Source organism: Psammomys obesus, unplaced genomic scaffold (genome assembly GCF_907164565.1).
Source record: "Psammomys obesus unplaced genomic scaffold, mPsaObe1.curated_primary_1811, whole genome shotgun sequence".
Taxonomy (NCBI): Eukaryota; Metazoa; Chordata; class Mammalia; order Rodentia; family Muridae; genus Psammomys; species Psammomys obesus.
Window position 1 is genome coordinate 18977326 of NW_026596039.1, and position 13277 is coordinate 18990602.

Sequence of the window (13277 nt, forward strand, 5' to 3'; positions counted from 1 at the left end):
GCCCCACGCTTTGCGCGCTGGTCCCTACCTTCCCAAACCCCTCCTCACGGGGGCCGGGAGGGGGGCATGCACGGGGCTGAGAAGCCTGGACCACGTGCCCGCTCCTCACTCCCGCCTTTCCCACGTGCCTCCTTTAGCGCCAGCCAGGCTCTGCTGGCTACTGCTGACAGCTGATTAGGGCTCGCGGTGGTGGGGTCGCTGCCCTGGGAAAAGGGGCTGCGTTTAAGTGTGCCTTGATCCCTGCCTTCTACCTTCCAATTCCCTCTATTTCTGGGTCATCGGGAACCAGAACTTGAGCTTGGAGAGCCCAGTAGCAGCAAGGTCCAAACAACCCCAGCCTTCCGTCCCATTCCATCTTCCTTCCACCCCCACCTCCATTCTGCTGACCCTAGCAGCTACCTCAACACGCTCAAGGCTGGGCAGAGGGGAGGCCTCAAGAGCATGAGCAGGAATCCCAGTTATATGGTTCGGTGAGTTTTCACTCAGTTCCTCTGTCACGTGTCTGCCCTGATGTCCATGGAGCTTCAGGGAGTGGGGAAGGGGAGTGTTGTTTGGGGGTACTGAAAAGATGAGCCAGAAGGAGCCCAGGCACCTCTCCTTGTGCTTGCTGAGTTTAGTAGGAAGAGAATTTTGCACAGTTCTCTCCCTTTGCTTCAGTAGTCCAGAGGGAAGGGCTCTAGGGGTATCTAGCCCTTGGCCTCCTTGCCTTCTGGGACGCTACCTACCCAGAGAAGATGGAAGCTATCAGAGGCTGGAAGCTTTGTGAGGCTGGAAGGTAAATGAGGCTATGGTCACAGCAAGAGGAAAATCAATTTTAATATGGACTTGCCAAAAACTAGGATGTAGACACTCAGGAAGGATACTGGCTAAATCTTTTATCCCCCACTTTCCCAGTAAGACATGGCTTTGAGTTGGGTCAGGCTTGCATGCTGGGGGAGACAGGCTGTCTCCTCAGAGCCCCTAGTGTCCTAGGGATGGGTAGTGCAGGCTCTAGAGGAAGGCTTCCTGTGGACAGGTACTTTTGAAGCCTCTTGTCCAGCTCCTGCCTGCTGCCAGAGAGAAAAGGTTACTTGGTCCCTTCTGAGACAAAGACTCATACTTGCCTCCCAGTGCTCAGTATCCCACAGCCCGCTACATTCTGGACCATCTATAGCTCCCTTGACATGCCATATAAGTTCACATCTCATCCTGACATTTGAAGTCTTCCTGGACGGCTTAGTGCCAAGGTGCAGTCCTAGGCACACGTTTCCTTTTTCTGTTTTAGACGAGATCTCACTATTGAACCCAGACTGGTCCAGATTTCAGCATCCCTCTGCTTCAGCCTTCTAAGTGTTGAGATTAAAGGCATTCACTTTTAATCCAGAATGCCCAGATTCCTTGCCCAGTCTTGTAAATTGGTCCTGCCCTTTATTTCAACAGTACTCAACTGCTTTCTTTTTCTTTCCCCTAAAGATGCTTTTTCCATCCTCCATGCCTTTTCTGATGCTGTTTCCTCTGCATCAATGCCTTTACTTATCTTGTCAGGCTGAAAAACTTAGTCACGTTAATGACCCAAATCAAATATTCTTTCCAGGTCAATTCCTTGATCGCCTTCTACCCTCAACCCCGCCTCAAAGATGAATCAATTGCTTTTCCCCAAGTCTCCAAGCTTCCAGCCACCATAGCACTGGCAACATAAGGTCTGACTACCAGTTTTCAGATACTTGCTCTAAAGTGGGTTCTGTGGGGCAGGACTAGATGGGACTGGAGCTTGAGTAGGTGTCTGTCCTTAGTAAATGATGTGTCCCTGGTCTAGATTCTGCTCCCAGCCTTCTGGTGAACTGGATAGCACCTGTCTGAGCTTCAGGGTCCCCAATTCAATTCAACCATTGTAGATGTGCAAGTTCAACAGAACCAATTGATACAGGTGGTATGGGAAGTTGTGCCCATGGGAAGACCCACCTGAAGTTCATGTAGCAGAAGAAGCCTATGGTCTGGATGAGGAGGAAGAACAGGAAGATGCTGGTCCGAAGACATGTGGAAGTTCCAAGGTGCCAGCCAGATTGGCGGGGGGCCTTGGCTGTCATCTTCTGAAAGGGAAAATTATGAGGCCCTGCCTCAGCTTCTAACCCATTAGAGGAGAGGGGACCTGGAATCCATGCCTTGCATGGTCCCTATTTATCTCCCTCAGGCTTGGGCTATCCTGGCTGTCATCTAAGAACATGGAAATAGGGTAGTGTCCAAAGCTGTGCTCTGTAATCTTTCATGGCTCCACCTGTGGGAATAGCTCAGAAGATATTGGTCCTGGAATCATCAACGGACTAAAGTCTTAAGAGATAAGGGAGAAGGAGGAGAGGGTGGTGAATGTAAGAGCAAGGAAAAGAACAAGGAGGGACAGGGACCCAGGGAAGATTGGCAGCACCGCTGAATCTGAGTGGTCCCTAGCATGGTCTACTCCACTTCCCTTCTGGTCATCAAGAGGTGTTGATCAAGATGTCTCTGGGTAGTGCTGAGTGGCAGGTTCCTCCTAAGCAGGAGAGTGAATAGAAGAGACCTGTGTCTTTTCGTGCCCTGTGTAGGCACACAAAGGTAGATACAGCTGTGTCTGTCAGGGGTCCTGGACGAATGCAGCAAAGCTACAGAAGTGTTGGGAAAGGCTAGCAGAGACCAGACCTCAAGAATGAGCCCTACCCACCACTTCTTACCACCAGATCCCTGAGGTCCTTCTGCAGGAGGCTGAGGATCTGGTCCAACTCAAAAAAATGATGCTTAGTCCCCACAGGCAGGTAAAAGACCTGGGCTCCTGAAACCATCTGGGCAGCTGTTTCCCTGGTGGTGTGATGGGGCGTGGACATCAAGAAAGATGACCCATTACTCTTTTTGGTTGTACCCCAATTACCTAATATTTCCCCATAATCCCCCAGAGTCAGTACATGATAAAAAATAGATATCATGCATAGAGTCCTGTCTTTGGGGTCGGTCTTTTTACTCTAAAACTTCTCCCTGGAACCTGAGACAACTTTAGCATATACAAAGATGTCTCTAAAAGTGTCTGTCTACGTTCCAGGCTCCCTGGACTCTGCCTTTCATCTCTAGCCCAGAGGAATTAACACCCCAGGCATCTAGATGGAGGGGATCTCCCCACCCCCGAACTCTACGGGAAGCTCCACAGGCATGGGTGCGCCAGAGTGAGATCCTGGGACACTGGAGGCAGAATGGGCTCAGACCACTTCCTCCAAAGAGCCTCATCTTGGCTGTGCTTCCTCCAAGAACCTCTATCAAATACATGCCCTTAAGGGCTGAGGAGATGGTTCAAAGGCTAAGAGTGCTTGTTTTGCAAGCACAAGGACCTGAGTTCATACTCCCAGTACACACGGAAAAAGCCAGGTATGGCTGTAAGTGCCTGTAGCCCCAGAAATGGGGAGCGGGAATTTCTGGCAGAGGCAGGATAACAACGGACCCTTTCTTTCCCCTCTCAGTCCCCCTCCTCAATCTATCCCTTACCTCATCTCTTGCAGGGCCTGGATCAGAGTCCTCTGTCCATAGAGCAGTGTGCTGACCTTGGCAGTGTTCTACAGGAAGGCCAGCTCTTAGTGTCCAGAGCCCCCTCTCCTCAGAGTCCACCCTCCCCACAGATACTTCATTTTTCTTCCAGAAGCCTTATCCAAGGGCCATGACTCCTCTCTTTTTGGACACAATGAATCCCCCTGGCACTTGTCCACCTGGACTTCTGGAGGACCCTCCTTCCACACCAAAGCTGGGGTGTTTCTTCCAAAAGGGCCCCCTAGGCTTTCCACAAATCCTTCTTCTGTTAAAAAGTATCCCTGGCCCCACAGGGAGGCAGAAGCCTGATCCAATCCTCTCCGTGCCTTTCTCTTAGGCTGTGATCCAAACTGAGGGCTAGAACAGGTTTAAAATCCAGTACAGGGGTCCAAGTCTGGCAGAGTGACCTGGATAGGGAGCTGACCCTTCTGAGGATGAGTGGAATCAGGCAAGAAGGGTTCGGGGCCTAAAGATAGGATCAGAAACATCTGGAGTGTCGGCCTCTCCGCTCCATTTCACTCCAACAGCCTAACCTAAGCTGTAATGGACTGAGGACAAAAGATTAAAAGCCTTGGGCTGGCAGGGCCTAAAGCCTGCAAGAGTGGCTGTCCCTGTCTGCCCACTAGCCAGCATGTTGGCTGGGTTTAGTTTTCACTCCTCAAGTTGGAGTGTGTCCTAGGGAATGACACCTGGGGGAGGAGCCAGGATGGCAGCAGAGATGAAATGAGGATTCTGGTGCAACTGAGCATTTAAGCAAGTCTTATGCAAATCACATGTGAAGCCACATGCAAATTAGCGCCTAGTCTATTTCTGCTACTTGTGTATAGACAAGATTCCAGATACCTGGCATCTCTTCTCTGCAGCCCAGCCCTGTGGCCCCAGGGCAATTGCTATGTGGTAATGTCCTCTTACATACTACCCTGCTGTGTCCTGTAACCTGTCCTCCTTTCCCTCCAAGCTTGGGTGACCTTAGCTCTAGACTGTCACTATTCTTTTAAGCCCTCAGGTGGGATCTAGGGTGGTCCAGAGTCACTCACCCAGCCTCCCTCAGGTCGGACTTGGACTGTAGACCCCAGCTGCTGTTTCCACTGCTTCTCAGCCTGGTCCAACTGCCTGGAGAGAGCCTGGAGGGCCTGCAGGATCTGGCTTTGTCTGCCCAGTGTATCCTCCAAGTCAAAGAACCTTTCCCCTGGGGATTGGGGCAGAGCCAAAATGGAAGGCTGTGGGGGGAGGGGCAGTAGATTGTGTTTTGGAGTGGAGCATGAGGAAGTGTGGATTCTTCTTCTAAGAAAAAGGGCTTGGAAAAGGGGTCCAGCAAGCAGGGTGAGCGACAGAAAAGCACTTGCCAGGAAAGCCTGACAATGGGAGTGTGACCTGCAGAACCCATATAAAGGTGGCAGGGGAGAACAGATTCCACCAAGTTGTCCTCTGACGCCACACAAATGCTGTGGTGGACGCCACACACCACACCACACACACACACACACACACACGCACGCATGCACGCACACACATTGAAAAAGAAAATGTGCCTGAGGGTGGGGGTGTCAGGTGGGAATAGGTCAGAATATTCAGCCCAGGTTCTGCTTCGATACAGCCTCCTTGGGTCTCCGCTTCTCCACGGGCTAATGGATTCTGGTTGGAGGAACAAGGTCCTATGGTCCTACAATGTGCTGTGGCCCCACCTGCCTGCTCCCTGGGTCTTACCTTCTTCCTGGGCTTTGGAGCTCAGCGGTGGAATGTTATCCTCTCTAATGCCCAGGGCCAACCTTGCCTGCAGTCCTTCCAGCTTCCTGGCCAGGCGGAGCTGCTCCTTCTCCATGAATGGCTGGGGGCCTGCCTGGAAGAGGAAGACAAAAAGTCAAACCCAAATGCGTGGGAGTACTGTGAGGGGCAGCCTCCCCTCAGGGCGTCTGGGAGCCCACAGTCTTCCTGCCTTTACCACATACTCACTGGGACCGAGGAGGAACCCACAGTTCAACCACCACGCCCCCACAGAGCCCTGCAGCTTGTAGATGTGTGAGCTCTGTGTTTACCGCATTCTCACATACTTCTCTGCTCACTGTGAGCTCAGGACTTTGGACATTTTAAGCCTTTAGGTATGGTGCTCCTTCAAGCTCACCTCCTGCAGGCACCCTTCTCTCTCCTCTTGGCTGGCTCAGACCCTTCTTCCTTAGTGCTCCTCCTCCTCCCCCTCCTCCCTTACCCCCCACCACTACTGCCCTGGGCCTTTTTGGTCTTGTTTTGTAGTCACTGAGACAATGTTCTAAGTGTGAGGCCCTGGCCTGGCTCTCACAGAAATCCTCCCGCCTCTGTCCTCCTGAGTGCTGGGATTAAAATATGTTCCACCAGAGAAGCTTAGAGGATACATACTGGCTTTTACACTGCCCATCCCAAGGCCTGACTTGACAGCTAGCTGGTGAGAACTAGCATGGCAGGTCTGAGGATGCCCTGCTGTGAGTGAAGGCATCTGAGGAGAGCAGGGTCTCTGGGCTACCTCTCCCAGGCAGAAATGACTGCCATTACCTCTGGACCTGGTTCCCTCAAACTGAAGGTCAGGAAGGACAGGACATCATGGTCATCTGGAAGAGAGACAGATGAAGGGGAGATATGGAGTTTTTTTACCCATCGTCCAGACTCTACTGTTTGCAGGAAAACAAGGGGCTTGTATGACTCTGGGCAACTCTGACCTTTGTCTCATTTATTTCATTGAAGGTCAAATACACCAGCGTGTGGGATGTGAGGGCTGAACCGCATACAGCCGGAGTGGGGCCCAAGGGCCACGCAGGGGACCACAGGACACAGAAGAGAGCTGCTACTGCAGTCACAAGTCACAAGCACCCAGTGGCTGCCTCCCCAGCATGGCTGCAGCCATCCTTTCTCCTAGAAACCTTTTATGACACTCCGGGACCCAGAGCCTAAAAACTAAAGGCCCGGCTCTCATAGACTCACATCCTCTGGTTGCAGCCTGCTTTTCAGCCCTAGGACCCTCCAGGGGCTCTCCACTGCAAGACATCCACTCCCCTACTGCAGCTTGTGCTTTCCCTCCCTTTACCAGCCTACGGCATCCAGGAAAGTGAAGTTATGGCTATTGATACTGGACTATAAAAATTCTTATGTGTCATCTCATTTGAGCCCCCCTCCTCTTTTTAGTTTTTGAGACAGGGTCTCATGTAGGCCAGGCTGACCTTTGAATTTGCTATATAGCACAGGATAGCTTTAAACATCCCCCCCCCCCCCCGCCCACCTCTACCTCCCAAGTGTTGTGATTACAGGCATGCGCCGCCACAGCTGGGTCCTGCATGCTGTTTGAGCTCTCACCAACAGGGCTTACACCCCCAGTGTCCCTTTGAGACATGCCGTAGCTCTTCAAGGCCAATGTAACCCTCTGACGGAGAAGCCAGAGAGGGAATGTGACCAGCCCAGGCCGCTTAGTGAGAAGGTGGTTGACACCATACAAAGGCGTTTTAGAACCTGCAATAAGGTTTTTCCGTCATCAGACACAGCCCTCTGCTTACCTACCTGCTAAGGTGCTGGTGGCCGCTGAGACCCCAAAGAAGCCTCCAGGGGCTAAAAGCAGGGGCTCCACATCGGCACAGACCTCTTCAGGGTCATTGGGGGTAAGGCCTCCACGCAAGGACACCTGAGGGGCACGAGGGCAGTGAGCTCCTGTCTTTGCCTGGTCCCAGAAGAAGGGGCTGTCCCCTACTCAGATTCACTGGCTCCCCAGACCTGAAGTAAGCTAGAAACTATGGGGCCTGGGGTCAGAATGGCATAAAAGTGACATAGATGCTGGTCTCACCCGAGCCTTGTATGTTCTGGGAGTGTTAAGATTCTTTGTATTGGTGGAGGACCAGGGACCTCACATGGGTGTGAAGACCAGTGTGTGACAGACGGTCACAGGCATGGGGCTGTTAGAACATTGGGCACTCCCCAGACTGCAGCACTACAGCCCACTAGAGGCTCCCACGGGAACAGCAGGGGTGACTCACTCGCAGCTTCTGCTTCCAATAGGTGATCCGAGCTCGGAAGGGGTATGGCCAGTTCCTGAAGTCTCGTTGACAGGAGCCTAGTTCCCGGACAGTTCCATCCCTATGGATGCTTAGAATGCAGCCAGGCCACATGGGATCAGGGACTGACCAATGAGGGACAATCCAAGGAACAACTTTGTCCAAGCCTGGAGTGTCACTGTCCCCATTGAGTGACCTGGCCTGGGACAAGCCCCCCCCCCCCCATTGTCTATCTTGAGCCTCTCTTGTTATAGTTTGCTTCCTTGGCAGGAGAAGGTGGAATAAGAAAGTCAGTTCTGCCTGGCAGTGCTGGTTGGGACTTGAGAGTTCACAGAAAGAGTCAAGGGCTTCTGCAAAGAGGCAGAAGCCCAGGTAACCATGGGATTTCTAATCTCTATCCCTCATCTCACCTCCTAATCTCACTGTTCCTCCATCCCTCTATTTCCCTTAAATTCCAACGCCTGTCCCTTTCTCATTCTGCAAAGGCTTAGACTGTTTGAGGCAGACAGTAAGGGCCCTGTCCTAAAAGCCAAGGGCAATGTGGCCAGTTCAGTTTTTCCCCAGAGAGGCTCAGCAAGATCAGGGACTTAGGAGATTGTTGAGCCCGAGGTTCTCTGGCCCATAGGTGCACAGCATGGGACCTATGCTGTCACCTTCAGCCAAGAGTTGGGCAGCAGAGAATAGGGAGGCGCCATATTCAAGGCTGCATAACCTTGGGCAGCCTCTCCCCCCTTCCCAAAGCCCAGAATTATTGTCTTTAAAATGAGGGTAATAATTGCAACTACCTCATAACAATGTTACAAGGGTTCCCAAGACAATGTCAAATGCCTGGGCACTGTGCCTGCTATACAGTCAGCCCAACTCCATAAATGTCATTCAGCAATTATCCTAATTGTGATGGGCTGAGGGATGTTTGCTGAGACACACTGACAAACCAGTCCAGCCACTTATGGCAGCCAGCGGGGGAGGAGCAGGAGGCCACCTCATCTGAGAGAAAGGGACAACAGTGCAGCTAGTACCCGGACCCTTCCTGGGCACTGCTCTGTAGCCATTCTGGTCAATCAGCCTTTCTAGTGTCCCCATGTAGCATGCTTAATGTGGGTCTCTGGAGTGAGACCTTGCTCATGGCAGTTCCAGCCCCTGTCACTTCACCTGGGTCTCAAGAGCTGAACGACTGGAGACGGATGAGGCCATCACCCTGAGAAGCAAGCATGCTCTGGCCTGGTTGCCGAGGCATAAGGAGTCAGCAGAGCTCAGAATGAGAGATCAGCAAAGGTGCCGGGTTTAGGAGGGGTGAATTCTCTCGTGAAGGAAGTACAGGTGATTGCTAGGCCCAAGCTCAGTTCCCTCAAGCCCTTACCCAAACTGCTCCTGGAGGTCCTGCCCATCACTGGCCAGTACTCGGACGACAGGGCCATTCTGCATAGAAGGTGACAACCAGCCTGAGCCTCGAAGCACAATGAGGAGTGAAGATTAGAGCTAAGACAGGCAGGAGGGTGGGCATGAGAAGGCTACCCACCTGGACGTCACTGGCAGAGGAATCAAAGGCGATCCTGATGCCATCCCATGAGGCCAGCCCCTCTAGGACAGAGCTGACCTGACCCCTCTGCTGGGTATACCACATGTCCTGAAAGTTCCCAGACCCACAGGTCAGGAACCCTGTAGGACCCTGGGACTGGGGCTTATCACCTGCTTCCCCGACAGACACGGGTAAGGACCACTCACTACACCCTGGGCTCCCAGGCGCCTTGGTCCAGTCACTCTCATCTGCATCTCCACTTCCCAGGCAGGAAAGGAGACAGAGATCTTGCTCCACACGGCACCACTCCGGTTCTTCATAGATGGAACCAGCCGCACTTCCTCCAGGCCTGGAATGGCATCTGTGGAGCAGGGTAGCTGGGGACCTCTGGACTCTCCTCTTCTACCTCTCTATCTCATCAGCAAAAGCTGAGCCCTGGGAAAGAGCTCGCACAAAGACCTGTCATTTGCTATGGGGCTGACTTCTGAGAGGCGAGAATCCGTTGGGGAAATGGGACTAGCACTCAGGTGGGTGTTACTCAAGAAAGGCAGCAAGAGGCAGGGTTTTCTGGGTTCCACTGCAGCCTCACTGAAAGTCTATGCCATCTGTTTTTATAAGATTTCATTTATGGAGCTGGGGATGGAACTCAAGTGGTAGAGTACTTGCCTAAAAACCACAAAGCTCAAAAACAAAACAAAAACAAAAACAAACAAACAAAAAAACCACAAAGCTCTGAGTTCCATCCCCAGCTCCATAAAATTGGGAGTGCTGTACAGGCACACATACAGGCACACACCTGTAATGCTAGCACTCAGGAGATGGAGGCAAGAGGATCAGTAATCCAAGCATCTGGGAAATGAGGCTTGTGGGAAAGAGGACCAAGGGTGGCCCAAGAAGAGAAAGGCTTGTGGCATAGGGACTGAGACAGGCTCTGGCCTGGAGGGTGGTGAGAAGAAGGCACAGGCTTGGAGAGCATGAGGATTACCCTGGAGCTGGGGGGCAGGGCAGCCTGAGGCAGATATGGCAGGAACTGGAGGGAAGGAAGGAATCAGAGGCTCCATTCCAACTGGATCCCCACCCTCTGGTCTGCCAGCCTGGAACCTGGCCCAAGGCAGAGACCCTGCCAAGACTTTCCGGAGGTTGCTAATCCAGCCTGTTTGCTCTGCAAAGGCCAGTGATGGGTGGGGAAGAAAAGAAGGTCCAGAGTCTCTGGAAACCACCATTGTCTGAAGTGAGGTTGTTGTTTGTATTTTGTTTTTAGAATATAGACCAGGGTGGCCTAGAACTTTCTGGCTGGCCAGAGATGACCCGGGACTACTGACCCTCCTGCCTCCATTTCCACAGAGTGCTGGGGTGACAGGCTGTAATCCCACCCAGCTTTATGTGGAGCTTGGATTTAACTCAGGGCCTTGTGCATGCCAAACCAGCACAAGCACTCTGCCAGCTGAGCAGCATTGCTAGCTCAACATTTTTTGTTTTCGTACTTTAAAGTGTGTGTGTGTGTGTGTGTGTGTGTGTGTGTGTGTGTGTGTGTGTGTAAGCGCACATGCAGGCCAATATATGGATGCTGGAGGACAACTTTCCGTAGTTTAGTAGCTGTTTGTCCCTTTCCACTATGGGTTCTGGAAATCAAATGCAGGTTGTCAGGTGTGCATGGCAAACACTTTTATTAGCTGAGCTATCCCAGCTCTTTCTATAAAAACAGGCAGCGCCCCCTACACATACGTGGCAGATGTGCACTTTGTCATCGCGCGGTTCCCCCTATTGGAGGAGGGGCTGCTCCGACTCCGTTGTCTGCCTTTGGATCCCTTTCTCCTCGCTGGGCTGCCTGTCTGGCCTCAGTGGGAGGGGTGCTACTTAGTCCTGCTGTGACTTGATGTGCCGTGGTGGGTTGGAACTCATGGAGAGCAGCAAGGGTCTAGGAGGAGTGTGGTAGAGGACCGTTGATGTGAGGGTGGGACTGGGAGGGGAGGAGGGAGGAGGCTGTACAGTGATTTAATTAATTAATTAATTTAAAATGTAAAATGATTTATAAAAATCTCATAAAACCATGATTTATAGTAATAAAGAGCTCTAAAAAAAAAAAAAAAAAAAACCCAAAACTAAAAACAAACAAAAAAGACAGGGTTTTTTCAAGCAGTCCAGGCTAGCCTCAAGCTCTTGATTCTCCTGCCTCAGCCTCCTGCGTGCTGTAATTACAGGCTTTATAGCACCACCCCAAGCCCTAGGAGAGTTGTAGGAGGCAAGTCTCTGACTAATGCACATAGTCATCTTCGTGTGGAGTGTCTGGGATCTCATCCCAGACTGGAGCCTGACTCAATCCTGGGTATCCAGCTGGGCACAGGGGAGCCTTGGGTGGGGCTCTGATGAAAGGAGAGATGAACAACAGACAATAATCATATCTGCTGGTGATCTCGGGGGATGTGCCTCAGCTCCCCCACGTGCTCGTGACACCTTAGCTATGGCACGACTCTGATCATCTAATGTCTGCTTCTACCTCCAATAAACAGGCACGGGAAGGGCCTGGTGCCTGCCCTAAGAAAATAGCTGGACACACAGTGCCCCGCTTCCAGCAGAACTCTGGATGGAGCCAGCAGAGAGGAGGCTAATCTGCGTTCAAGGTGCCTCGTTATTGTGCATCGGGGACACATCAGGCGTGTGCATGCATGCGTGCGCACATCCATGTGCGTGTCACAGTCCAAAGTTAGAGGAAGAATTGCAAGTAGAAGTAAGGCAAAAAGTCCTGGGGCCCAGGAGTGGCGAGAGAGAAACCAAAGCTGGAGGAGAGATGGAATGGTAATGTTAGCCTGCTCTTCGGCCACCCACAGGGCCCCTCTCCCCCGAGCCTTGACCCCTTCATTCTCCGCTTTAGTTGTGACCCTCTGTTGTCCTGCACTCCCAACAGCTGGTTCTGCCAGTGCCTCTGGGTCCTCCACAAATACAGTCCTCGAACAAAGAAAGGGCGTCTTGAAAGGCAAGGCAACTGGGCATGGTGAAACAGGAGACAGGTGTGGGAGGGGTCTTGGGTCAGTCACTGTCGCCCCAGGTCACCCTTCTCCCTGCAGAGAGCCTTTCACACCCACTGTCCATCTGGCTGTGGACCCTCCAGCTCTCTGAAGGACCCTGGGTGTGGCCAGTCCTCTTGCGTTTCTCACCTCCATGGTGGCTCCAGAAGGGTATTCCAACCCCAGGAACTGCCAGCCTTGGTCCCTTGAAGCTGAGCTTGTACTCAAACCTTCGTTGAGGAGGAGGATGGCTCCTTTCAGCACTGTACATGGCCAGCAGTGGGAAAAGGAGGCAGAGGGAAGGTGATGGGCCTCCGGTCCCCAGCATTGCAAAGGAGCTGGTTTCTGAGCAGCAGGATGGATCCTGGCTGTGAGGCCAGTGATGGGCTCCAGGACACGCAGTCACTCAGGGAGATCCTGAGGACCTTCCAGGATCTAGGTTTTTGGCCCTGTGTGCTCCCCCCCCCCCCCCCCCCCAATACACACATCCTGTTTCTCTTGCAGGTCTGATCTCAGGCCCTGCCCCCTCTCACCCTGGGCTCCTTGCCAACTTGAGCCTTGCCCCTGTTCTTTGGCTGAGGACATCTTCCTGCTCTTCCTCAGCTTCAGGAGCTGGTGATAGGACAGGGTGCTCAGGGATGCTCGGTGCCAGGCCCTGCTCTTCCACAGCCCTGCCCTTTCCTCCTTGTTTAAGGGGGGTGGGGGTGGGCTGTGCACCCTGCTCCTTTGTATGGTGGGTTAGAGACCACCCATGACTCTGTAGTGGGAGCCTGCCTTGGGAAAAAAAAAAAAAGGACAGAGAAAAAACAAATAAATGCAAAATATAGCTGGCAGTGTTGGCTCATGCTAGTGATCCTAGTACCTAAGAGGTGGGAGAATTACTGAGTTCAAGGACAGCCTGGGTTCCATAGTGAGATCCTGTCTCACAAGAGATGGGTGGGGGAGAGGGAGGAAAAGAATTTAGGAGAGAACAAGTACAATACAAAATATAGTTCTTATTTGGAGTATAATTTCAACCCAACTGGGAAAATAAAACAATTGGGGGAAATTGGAGCAATGGTATTTGATATTAAAGAATCGTGGTTAAAGTTTTACATGTAATATGGTATTTGGGTTATGGCTTTTTCAGTATTTAGGAGAAACACATTAAAGCTTTATGGATGAATTCGCATGTCTGGGATGTGTTCTCAAATATCCCGGAGCCTGGAACAAGCAGGTGGT

General features: G+C 52.1%; 1 protein-coding gene across 1 annotated transcript; it reads right to left on the minus strand.

The window, feature by feature from the left end:
- Nucleotides 1-892: 892 nt before the first annotated feature.
- On the minus strand, nucleotides 893-12384 carry Lman1l (lectin, mannose binding 1 like). The gene is made up of 13 exons (XM_055622423.1): nucleotides 12207-12384; nucleotides 9258-9412; nucleotides 9052-9159; nucleotides 8893-8951; nucleotides 7515-7614; nucleotides 7045-7165; nucleotides 6049-6104; nucleotides 5230-5362; nucleotides 4560-4711; nucleotides 3484-3551; nucleotides 2685-2808; nucleotides 1942-2069; nucleotides 893-1046 (listed from the first exon to the last, which is right to left on the minus strand). The coding sequence occupies exons 1-13, from the start codon at nucleotides 12382-12384 to the stop codon at nucleotides 917-919; spliced, it is 1512 nt and encodes a 503-aa protein (XP_055478398.1). The 3' UTR covers nucleotides 893-916.
- Between the last annotated feature and the right edge of the window lie 893 nt (nucleotides 12385-13277).

Excerpts from the sequence above, each read along its gene's own strand:
- Lman1l (XM_055622423.1), bottom strand. The coding sequence starts at position 12,384 with ATGCTGGGGACCGGAGGCCCATCACCTTCCCTCTGCCTCCTTTTCCCA. Across the intron at positions 6,105-7,044 it reads GGCCACCAGCACCTTAGCAG|ATGACCATGATGTCCTGTCC; the intron begins GTAGGTAAGCAG and ends TCTCTCTTCCAG. Across the intron at positions 1,047-1,941 it reads TTCTGCTACATGAACTTCAG|GCAGGAGCTGGACAAGAGGC; the intron begins GTGGGTCTTCCC and ends CTCTGGCAGCAG.